At 34.4% G+C, this 12,589-nt stretch overlaps 2 protein-coding genes across 2 annotated transcripts; both read left to right on the top strand.

Annotated features, from left to right (window-relative positions):
* Positions 1-5,987: 5,987 nt before the first annotated feature.
* Positions 5,988-10,937, top strand: LOC148607891 (uncharacterized). The gene is made up of 2 exons (XM_088543569.1): positions 5,988-9,862; positions 10,281-10,937. The coding sequence occupies exon 1, from the start codon at positions 5,988-5,990 to the stop codon at positions 6,807-6,809; it is 822 nt and encodes a 273-aa protein (XP_088399695.1). The 3' UTR covers positions 6,810-9,862; positions 10,281-10,937.
* LOC148607892 (uncharacterized) lies at positions 8,571-9,515 on the top strand. Its single transcript, XM_088543568.1, has one exon. It carries the CDS (start codon positions 8,571-8,573, stop codon positions 9,513-9,515), a length of 945 nt encoding a protein of 314 aa, XP_088399694.1.
* Positions 10,938-12,589: the final 1,652 nt, after the last annotated feature.

The following is a 12,589-nucleotide window of genomic DNA, read 5'->3' as shown; positions in this document are numbered from 1 at the left end:
TGCCTGTTTATTATTTTCATTGCCTGTTTGTTATTGTTACTGCCTTTTTGATATTGTTATTGCCTGTTTGTTATTTTATTGCCTGTTAGTTATTGTCACTGCCTTTTTGATACTGACATTGTCTAAAGTCCGTAATATCACGGGCACAAACTGGGAAATAATCACTGTTATATAAATTTCTTAAGAAATTCATATCAATTATTTATTTAATAGAGATAACAGACTTATAAAGGTCATTGTGACCTTATATAACTTAGCTTGTTTGTATTTTTCTACAAATTTGACTACTGTCTATATTTATCAGTTTGGTTATTTTGTTATTATCTTGAATTGTATTATATGATTTTTTTTAATTTTTGCTATGTTTTACATGTGTTTTAAGGAGAAGCCTTCATCAGGAGCATATATACCAATATGTAGGATGTTTAAGATCTAAAAGTTAATTAATATACAAGTAGACTAATAAAACAATTATCGAAATAGGAAGTCAAACCAGCACCGAGAAAGTTTTTTTGGTGCCTTGAATTTCATATTATTGAAAAGTTAAATAATCTACGATATTAATAGGGTAAGACAAGTCTATTTACTGGGTTAGTTAATACCCACATCTGCACTGGCATCGGGCAAGTTGAAGCAAACTACAAACAAGATAAGGTCACAATGACCTTTATAAGAAAGTCTGTTATCTCTATTATATGAATTATTGATATAAACTTCTTAGGTTCAACAAATTGATAACAGTGATTTTTTAAAAGTAGATAATAGAGCATCGTCAATACTTTATTATAAAGTACAAAAATTGACAAAATTTATCTTACATTCTGAACTTATATGTCATTTATCAAAAGCCACTGAATTTAAAGACCATTTTAATTAGGTTATGCATGAATAATATATGCACCAACTTATTTCGGTTATGCTTGAAATATATATTACCTTTAGTATTGATTTGAGTGACCTTGGGTCTATTACTCGCTTACTCAGGTGTGATCACATTGTTCATGAAACATCAAACTAAATTATCAATATTAAAGATATATACAGATTTTTTTCTCGTAAGTATTCTAGTGAAATATGAATTCAAATTAAAAAAAATCATCCTAATTTTCAAGTAAATCAAAGAAAACTTTTGCTCAAGATAAGTCTATGATGATCATGCATAATAATTATAAATCAATTTTGCTATAACTAAAAATCAATTATAACGAATAAATTCTAGGCATTACGATTCAATGATATCTATTTAGCACTAGTAGTCAAATATTTTTGCTCGGTATTTTTTTAAATTAAGAAGACAATTAATCTATTTGTTAATTATTAATTTTGCATTTTTTTTAAGTTCAATAGCAGAACACTACCTACTAAAACATTATTTCTACAACGCGAAGTAAAATGTATTCACACAGTAGAAATGAATGACAAAGTCCGACTGAAAAAGGTGTGGAGGATAAAGATGCGGAGTAAGCACAAGAAATCCCTTCGGGTAGTGCACATTAAATGAGTCTAAATACTGTTTGTGTGTTTTTGTCTGGTTGCTTGGTTTTATCATTTTCTTCTCTGCTTTATTCCTGTTGTTTTTGCTGAAGATAAATCAAATAACGCAAAGAGAAACATCTAAGACTAGGAACAAATTAGTATCAAGTACAATGTATGACAAAACGTGCAGTGACAAAGTTTTTCTTCTTCGTGGCATGAAATAACCTTTAAGTAGTAGTATTTGTAAGAATCATGTAAATTCTGTAAAATGTGGTACACCTAAAAAAAGGCCACATATTTTTATTTTTGTTATTGAGTTGCTTTATAGGTCTTTATGATGACATGTATAATTTTTCATTCTAATCTGTCTGCCTGCTCTTAGGAGTCCATCCAAATTACAGAGTTATCTCCCTTAATTTGTATTTTACAATACATTCTATATATTTTTTTTATCTCCAAAGGACACAGGTTATATGAAAAGCCACATAGTAATTTCTTTTTACTATAACATTTTAAACAAAATATCAAAAAAAAAAATAAGCAGTTTTCCAACCATGAATTATATTTTGCATGATTCTTAGCTGAAGTGCAACTTGCAGTTGTAATCACTTCTAACCTCTCTTCAATACTGTCAGGATTCGCTGTTATAGAACAGTTCTAAACTGTCAGAAACTGTTCTGACCCGCAACACACCTTATCAGGGCCTGTCAGGACTTCGAACAAGCTCTGTCATAATTTGTCATGTGTCCTAAAACCCTCCTGTCAGGAACTGTTCTAAGTAGAACTGTTGAGACCAAAGTGTTTGATTTTGGTGATTGATTGATTTCACACAATTTGCATAGAATTATATGTTACTTTGGTTTATGTCCCTTTAAAAAAGCTTACTCTTAAATGAAAACAATGAAGGTCACATATCTATTTCGATGAAGAATTATCAGAATGATCACTTTTGAGGGTTTATTGAGTCTACCAATACGGTATGTACATTTATGTTTCTTGAAAACCCATTTGAATTGTGTATTTTATATATGCATAATGTTTTTGATATATTGTTCTAGATATGGACTTGTGGCTATATTTGTCCGAGGTGTCTTTTTCCATGTAAATGTTTAAATGTCCAGAGACAATAACAACACCAAACTTCTATTTTGTCATTCCACACAAATAATACATATTTATTTCTAAAGTTACTCTCTCTTAAACGGGTCACGTTCAATTTTTCCATTTTTCACTGTCCACAAAATGCTACTCGATATTTCCACTTTTCCCACTATGTATCTAGTGCGAATCAGATTTTGTATTTTTGCAATATTATTTATGTGAATTGTAACATTTGTATTTTTTTGAAAGTATTTTGACAAATGCTTATGAATGTTATTCTTTTATATTTTGTAGTTAATCGTTCTCATATTGATACTGAATAAACTTGAATGAGACGAATTAGTATATGACTTCAAGCCCACCATTATATCATTAACGTATTGACCAGAAGATATGGATCAACAAGAGGATGACGACAAAGCTGTTGCTAATACTGAGATGCATGAAGCTATTTCTACGCATGAGACAGAAGCTGAGGCTAAAGCATATGCGAACGTCGACAAAGGATCAGAAGATAAAGGTATTAAGTTAGATGGCTACGAGGACAGAGGAACACGTTCAAGAACTTTCACTGAGAAAGGAGAACAATTAGAAATGAACAATGCAAGTAAGCAATTTACTACATTGAAAACTTTAGCGAATTCAATAATTAATATGATTGATGAAAAACGTTTCTTTCGATTCAATAAGATTAAAACATTATCAATGGATGGAGAAATATAAACAATTTATCGAACACCACCAACGCATTTTACCAAGAATAACTCATGATAATAAAGATTTATACATTGGAAAGTTTGATGAATGAAATCATATGTGTCAATTATTCAAAACTCGTATGATGCAGTATTTCAATTCCATGAGCCAAGAGTTACAGAAAGATGAAAGACGCTCAAGGTCAAGCAGACACAATGGGACACGTGCTTCATCAAGTAAGGCGTCAAGTCAAGGTATGCGTAGTAGTATATATGCTAAGAGATTAATAGAAGAACAAACTAGGGCCGAACTTGAAGCAAAAATGGAAGCTTTGAATAAGAAAAAGGAGTTAGAATTTGCGAAAATGAAACTCAAACTTGAAGAAGAAGAGCTAGAATTGAAAAAAAAATTGCAATATCTGATGCTAAACAGAAAATACTTGATAAATACGAATCAGAAAACGAAAGTATTGAAAATGCATCCACATGAAAAAGTAGTTCAAAACATTATGAAAGTATTTATAGGGTTAACAAAATGAATCACAGTGGTCTGAATGTGTACGCAAACCAATATATACCTCAACAGGGTAGAGATGAACAAACTTTGCTAAATGTAGACAATGTACATGAGAGAAAACACATAGAACCTATAGTCGAAGTGATATCTAATCCAGTTTATAGGCATATAGAACCGGAAATTGAAGTGGTTAAATCAGTTAATAAGGCGAGTTCTCAAGCATCCAATCATGACATTGACAGGCGAATAAAAACAAATCGAGATGATAAATTCATGAATTTTCAGCTACATCCACACCCAGAAGCTAACACAAATCGAGACGACAATCATTACGATTCAGAAATGTATTCAATCGTCAGGTACTTACGAAAGCCTGTTCCAGATATAACGAAATTCGGTGGCGACCTGCTAGAATTCAGAAAATTTATTAGACAATTTACAGCTAGTCAATGCTGACACTGAAGAAGAGAAAATGACATATCTCGAGCAATTTACCTACGGCGAAGCACATAGAGTAGTATCTGGTTTTGGTCAGCTAATAGGAGAAAATGCATATAACTCAGCAATGAGGCAACTCCAAGAACGATATGGAGATGAAGAAGTAATAGCCAATGCTTTCATCAAAAAAGCATTAGGATGGTCCGACATTACATCAGGCGATTCAAAGTGGCTAGATGAATTCTCTCTATTCTTGATAGAATGTTTAAACGCAATTGAAAGTATAGATGCTATCAGAATCCTAGAGTACTCAGAAAACATTAAGCCGTTAATGAAAAAAACTTCCACTATATTTACATGATCGTTGGAGAACCGTTGTGTCGAATATCAGAGACAACAAGTGAAATTTTCAAACTTTGTGGAATTTGTGAAAACTGAGGCTAAGAAACTGAATGATCCTGTTTATGGAAAACCTGCTATGACGAACTCAAACTCACAACACTCGAAGTTTTCTAAATCTAAGGCAACGAAAATGAAAGAGGCAACACATGTCACGAGTAGTTTTGCTACTGAGATAAAACAGGAAACACAAAAATAGGTCAATGATCAGAAATGTTCATATTGTGAAAGAAATCATAGTCTTGAAAACTGTAGAGGAATATTGAAGCTCAGCATCAAAGACCGTTATGAACACTTAAAAGCAAAAGCTCATTGTTTTGGTTGTCTGAGAATAGGACACAGAACTGCGAATTGTAGAAATAGACTTACGTGTAAAATTTGTCAAAGAAGACACCCAACCATACTTTATGACAGTGAAAGACAACAAGAAAGTACAAATACGTCTACAGGATCAACACAAACCGATCGATTGACTGAATACTGGAATCCGATTATTAGTACCACCCATACAGGAGCCGGTGAGTCATCTTGTGCAATGGCAATAATACCTGTAAAGGTCAAACTTCGAGATAAACCTGCCGTAATTGAAACGTACGCTTTTTTAGACACTGGAAGTATTGTTTCTTTCTGTACTGAAGATTTGCTTACACGTCTCGGTGGAAATGGTAAAAAAATGAACTTGAACGTAAACACCATGGGAAAGCCTTTCAACATGAAAACGTACGCCGCATCCGGAATGCAGGTCATGGACTTTGATATGAAGAACATTGTCAATCTTCCAAAGGTCTACACCAAAGATGAGATACCTGTCTCAAGTACACATATTCCTAGAGAAGATGAAATTTCAAAATGGAGTCATTTGTCGCACATTAAATGGCAGTCACCGGATTGTGAAGTAGGTCTGATGATTGGAAATAACGTTCCGGATGCATATATGCCATTAGACATGGCTACAGGTTGCAGTGGATCACCTCACGCTACTAGAACTAGATTAGGATGGATCATTTGGAATGTAATCAGATACTTTGACGAAACAGAACAGGTTGTGAATCGAGCGCAATTGATGTCTATTGAAGCTATTGATGAAGACAATTCGAGACTTGAACAATTATTTAGAAATTCTTTGAACTATGATTTCCCGGAAAGAATCATCGATGATAAATTGGAAAATTCTGTCGAAGATAAAAAGTTCTTAGAATTAGTGAACAAGTCACTCAACTTAAAGAATGGTCACTACGAGTTAGGTTTCGAGATCCATATATGACTCTTCCGAATAATGCATATCAGGGAAAGCAACGTTTGAAAGGACTGAAAACAAGTTTGCCACAAATCCGAAATTCAAAGAAGATTATATCGAGTTCATGAATAAGCTCATTGAGAAAGGTTATATGGAAATCGTCCCACTAGAAGATTTGGACAGAAATGATGGCCGAGTTTGGTACCTGCCTCATCACGGAGTGTATCACGCGCTGAAAAATAAGATCCGTGTAGTCTTTGACTGCTCAGCAACCTATATGGGCATTTCGTTGAATTCACAGTTACTCCAAGGCCCAAAACTGACGAACAATTTACTTGGCGTTCTTTTACGATTCAGAGAGGAACATGTGGCTATTCTAGGAGATATTGAAGCGATGTTCCATCAGGTTAGAGTTCCTGTGATAGATAGAAATTGTCTTAGATTCTTTTGGTGGCCGAATGGCAATGTAGTTGAAAGTCCCGTTGAGAACAGAATGACCGTCCATCTGTTTGGGGCAACGTCCTCGCCAACATGTTGTAACTTTGCGTTGAAACAGACTGTTGAAGATTATGCACTCAGATATCATACGTCTGTATCGAAAATTATGACAAACAGTATGTATGTCGATGACTGTCTTGCATCTGTGGAATCCGAGGGCAAAACAATCGATGTTATTAGAGATGTGACTTCTATGTGCAAAAATGGCGGATTTAAAATGACTAAATGGATCAGTAATATGCCGTCCGTTATAGACTCGATACCTGAAGATGATCGAGCTAAAGATATTCAGCACTGGAACCTTTATTATGACTTACCTGTAGAACGAGCTCTCGGTGTACAATGGAAACTGACTGTTTTGAATTCAAAGTTAAATGTAAGGACAAACCAACGACTAGACGGAATGTTCTATCGGTTACAAGTTCAATCTACGACCCTATGGGAATAATATCACCATTTGTGCTCACAGCGAAATCTATTTTACAACGATTGTGTACGAAGGGTTACAGTTGGGATCAAGAGCTCACTGGAGCCGAGCTTAAACAATGGACTGATTTGCTAGCTCAACTTTGCGAACTAGAAAGTATACAACTACCGAGATGTTACAAGTCCACAGATATAACAGAGATCGAATCTTGTCAACTGCATTGTTTTTCCGATGCTAGTGAAACAGGGTATGGAATGGTTTTCTATATTAGACTTGTTGACAATGCGAATAGAATCAATTGTGCATTTGTACTTGGAAAATCTAGAGTTAATCCCCCCAAGAAAATTACGATACCGCGACTTTAGCTCGCCGCCGCTGCGAAGGCTGTCAGGTTAAGTAAAGTTATTGTTGATGAATTGAATTACACGATCGACAAAATTCTATTCTGGACAGGCAGTATGTCCGTTTTGCGTTATATTCACAATCTGAAATCACGATTTCACACTTTCGTTGCTAACAGACTAGAAGTTATTCAGGAAGTAACAAAACCCGAGCAATGGAAATATGTCAACACGAAAGTCAACCCAGCGGACACTGCGTCTTGGGGAATGAAAGCCTCACACTTCCAGACAAACACGGCATGGCTAAATGGTCCGGATTTTCTTTGGAAAACGGAATGTGAGTGGCCAAAACAAGAGATAGACATTTCAATTCCCGATTCCGATTGCGAAATAAAGGAAACAGTTAATACACTTATAACGGAACCGAATTATGACATACTTGACAAACTGATGACTCGATATTCAGATTGGATGAAACTAAAACGAGTAGTGTGTACAATTTTGATATTCTTCGATCTTCTGAAAGGACGATGTGACAAAACGAAACGAAACCTGATCATGACGGATATGATTAAACGATCAGAGAAATGTATTACCCGATATATCCAGAAACAACATTTCGCCGATGAAATAGATTCTCTATCTAGTGATTCGAAGAAAATTTTAAAGAAAACATCCAAACTATACAAGCTGGATCCTTATATAGATTATGACGGCATATTGAGAATAGGTGGTAGATTAGACCGAGCGGAAATACTTTACGATATGAAACATCCGATTATACTGCCAAAGAATTCGAATATTTCGATGTTGATTATCAATGACATTCATCGTGCGATAGGACATCTTGGCAGAAATTCGATTCTATCAGAACTTAGAAAACGATACTGGATAATCGGTGCAAGTTCACTTACAAAAAGAATGTTATCGAAGTGCGTCACGTGCAGGAGATATCAAGGACCATTACTCGAACAAAAGATGGTCTCACTAACCACTTCCGGGTCAAATGGCCATCCCCCCATGTAGTACCAAAAACACACTGAACCTAGACATATGCATTGTAAGTGCATTATTTGTGTGTATTATGATTAAAAGTAGTCAAAATAAAGCTGAGAATGTGTACTTTAAAATCATATATGTAATTAACTACAAAAGTGTATGAATATTGTTTACATGTGTGAGTAATATGCCTCCATGCTGTCAGTTAGCAGAACAGGTAAAAATGTGGATTTTCAGTATTATTTATTCAAGTAAATTTTGTGAAGAATTTCTACTATCATCGTACCATTAGGATAATGATTTTGGAAGACTTATTTTCCAAGCTTCGCAACGGTATGCAGCTTTAAGATGTCATTTGTCCTGGGAATTCACAGTGAGACTTTGAAAATTACTTTTTTAACATGTAAAGTAATGGAAACGTTAGAAGTGGTTAGTGAGACCGATGGCTGATCTGCCAGCAGAGAGACTTCAACCGGATAAACCTGCGTTTTCTATGGTTGGCGTTGATTTCTTCGGACCGTTCTACATCAAGCAACGTCGGAGTACTGTTAAAAGGTATGGAATGATATTCACGTGTATGTCTGTACGTGCAGTACATCTGGAAATAGTACATTCAATGGACACGGATTCATGTGTCAATGCAATAAGACGTTTTATTGCCCGGAGAGGTGTACCCGAACTTATCCGATCTGACAACGGAACGAATCTGATAGGTGCAGAACGAGAAATGCGAGAAGAAATTCTTAGATGGAACATTGACAAGATTGAAAGTTTCATGACTCAAAATTGTATAAGATGGGAATTCAATCCACCATCGGCTTCCCATTTCGGAGGAATTTGGGAGCGGCTAATTCGATCAGTGAGAAAGATCCTGTATTCAGTAATTAAAGAACAGAACATCAGACTAGACGATGAAGAACTTATGACATTTATGTGCGAAGTTGAATCAATACTAAACAACCGCCCACTTACCGACATATCCGACAGTGGGAATGACATCAATATTCTCACGCCAAATCACCTGCTCTTATTATGCCCAGGAGAATATTTTCCTCCTGAAACATTCTGTAAAACAGACAGTTACGTACGAAGACGTTGGATACAAATACAATACTTGACTGATTTATTTTGGAGAAGGTGGACATCAGAATACATACCATCCCTACAGAAAAGGCAAAAGTGGATTAATGAGAAAAGAAATGTCGAAATAGGCGATGTTGTGATAATACAAGACAATTGTCCGAGAAACTATTGGAACTTAGGTCGAATAATCGAAGTGTTCAAAAACAATGACGGATTCGTACGTTCAGCGAAAGTGACGACAGCTACGACGACATTAACTAGACCAATTGCGGAACTGTGTATGTTGGTAGAGAATGACCAATAGAACAGTATAAAGACTATTGAATGTTTGTGCACCAGAAATGTTTTGATTTCTGACTTTGATTAAGAGTTTACTTTTTGTTTTAATTGACTTTTTCCCTTTGGCTCGTATTAATAATTTTGATAATTGTGTTTTATGACCACAATTAAGGGGCCGGAATGTTGAGACCAAAGTGTTTGATTTTGGTGATTGATTGATTTCACACAATTGCATAGAATTATATGTCACATTGGTTTATGTCCCTTTAAAAAAGCTTACTCTTAAATGAAAACAATGAAGGTCACATATCTATTTCGATGAAAAATTATCAGAATGATCACTTTTGAGGGTTTATTGAGTCTACCAATACGGTATGTACATTTATGTTTCTTGAAAACCCATTTGATATGTGTATTTTATATATGCATAATGTTTTTGATATATTATTCTAGATATTGACTTGTGGCTATATATATCCGAGGTGTCCTTTTCCATGTAAATGTTTAAATGTCCAGAGACAATAACAACACCAAACTTCTATTTTGTCATTCCACACAAATAATACATATTTATTTCTAAAGTTACTCTCTCTTAAACGGGTCACGTTCATTTTTTTCATTTTTCACTGTCCACAAAGTGCTACTCGATATTTCCACTTTTCCCACTATGTATCTAGTGCGAATTGGATTTTGTATTTTTGCAATACTATTTATGTGAATTGTAACATTTGTATTTTTGTGAAAGTATTTTGACAAATGCTTATGAATGTTATTCTTTTATATTTTGTAGTTAATCGTTCTCATATTGATACTGAATAAACTTGAATGAGACAAATTAGTATATGACTTCAAGCCCACCATTATAAGAACAGATATGTGGATTAAAAGAATTCCTGACAGCTACTATATGATAGCTATATTGAACAATTTTGGATCTAAGGCAATAATTTTATACCCTCAACCAAATTAAAGTGTGCGCACTCATACATTTGAAAGAATATGACATTTATAAAGAATTTTGACTGAAAATAATATGTTGCAGCCACCACATGATAGTTATATTGGAGAATTAAGCATTTTAGTCATTTTGTTAGACCCTCATAGAAATTAAAAGTGCTCGAACTCATACATTTTGCAAGAATATGACATTATTTGAAGAATTTTGACTCAAAATAATATTTCACAGCCAATGTTTGATAGTTATATTGAAAAAAAAATGCATTTTAATCATTATTTTTAGACCCTCATGGAAATTACAAGTGTGGGCACTCATACATTTTGCAAAAATATGACAATTTTAAAGGATTTTGACTCGAAATAATATGTCGCAGCCCCTATATGATAGTTATATTGAAAAAAAAATGCATTTTAATCATTGATTTTTTACCCTCATGGAAATTACAAGTGTGGGCACTCGTACATTTTGCAAGAATGACATTTTAAAAGAATTTTGACTCATGATAATTATATTGGAGAATTAAGCATTTTAGTCATTATTTTAAGACCCTCATGGAAATTAAAAGTGCTCGTACTCATACATTTTGCAAGAATATGACATTTTTGAAGAATTTCACGGTCACCCACATGAGAGTTGTATTGAAAAAAAGCATTTTAGTCAATAGTTTTAGACCCTCATGAAAAATAAAACTGCAGGCGTATGATAGAATGTAAAAAAACTATACATGTAAACAATGATAATTTTTGAACGATGAGTGACTGGACCGTGATCGACGAAAATTGGTACACGAACAACGATCGAGTGATTGTGGGGTGATAATTACGATGATCTCTCTATATATAATTGGAAATTCAATGTAAATTTTGAAATCAAGATTTGTTTCTTAATTGGGTTAGCTAATTTACATTAGTCACACAGTTTCATTTACTAATCGCGGACTTTCTGTTCTAAATTGCGTCACAGAATAGAAAGATTTAGTGTCAGGAACTGTCCAGGCGTATGACAGTTTACAACAGCTTTTCGAATTTTCTTTGTCACGACCCAGGACAGTTTCTGTCGAGATCTGTCAGGGAATAGGGCAAAATGTGTCCTGACCCAGGAAGCCTCTGTCAGACCCTGTCGGGATCTGCCAGGATTTCTGTTCTATCTGCTGTCGTATAACAGAAATCCTGACAGATGCAGACAGAATTTAAGAGAGGTTAGAAGTGATCGCAACTGTAAATTGTCAATACATTAATTGTTGATGTTTTGTGACATTCATACCTGTTGCAATTTTAATCAAAGTTGGATGAAGGTCCGAGAAAAGGTGGGCTTTGGTGAACACATTTATCAATCAGAATCTATAGATGTTCAATGGGATTCAAGTAGTACCTTCCTCTATAATAATTGATTATCATGAAATTGTAGAATATCGTAACTGTAACAGCAACGATAAAATCGAATAATGGTAAAACGAATAGATATGTTAAAACGTAACAAATGTACCAGGTATTACCTAAATATAAAATAATAAATACTTTCAGAGATCACCAAAAGGTGTTCAACAAGTGTAAACACATCTTTACATAAGCTCTGAAAAGTCCTGAGAACAAAAGTAACTACAAGTGATATTGCGGTCGATAGCAAATGTCGCTCCTGTGACAGTTTAAATTCAACTTCTATAGCGTGTCAAAATACAAATTTTCAAATTTGTAGCCACTCATGATGCTGAGATAATACAATGTTCTAGATTGTGACCTAAGGCATCAATTTTGAAATTGGCAGCATTTTAACAAAATTTTGGCATAGATTCTGAGATCTGACGGACACGCATTATATTACCAAGTGCCCTTAAAATGTTCAATAAATAAAAAATTATGGCCGTGAAAAAATGGATTTGGTTTTTTTTCTTTGCCGTGACAACAGAAAATAAACCGATGCAATTTTTAGAATCTCATTAGGCTCATTGTGTTCTACCTCCATACCAAGTTTCAAGCTTCTAGTCACCAAGGTTTTCGAGATATTTTAATGTCCTAGATTGTGAACTTTGGCGATCATTTTGAAAATGATAGCATTTCAGTAAAAAAGAATTGTATGAATTCCGAGATTTCAATGTGAGGAAGCATACAACAAAGTTTCATTGAAATTGCCCACTGTGCAAA

The sequence above is a fragment of the Perna viridis genome, chromosome 9 (assembly GCF_037379345.1).
Source record: "Perna viridis isolate PV_CMFRI_1.1 ecotype Kerala chromosome 9, ASM3737934v1, whole genome shotgun sequence".
Classification (NCBI taxonomy): domain Eukaryota; kingdom Metazoa; phylum Mollusca; class Bivalvia; order Mytilida; family Mytilidae; genus Perna; species Perna viridis.
This window is presented reverse-complemented; position numbering and strand designations above follow the sequence as displayed.

What these genes read in the sequence shown, in the direction of transcription:
- LOC148607891 (XM_088543569.1), top strand. Translation starts at nt 5,988, where the DNA reads ATGAATAAGCTCATTGAGAAAGGTTATATGGAAATCGTCCCACTAGAA.
- LOC148607892 (XM_088543568.1), top strand. Translation starts at nt 8,571, where the DNA reads ATGGCTGATCTGCCAGCAGAGAGACTTCAACCGGATAAACCTGCGTTT.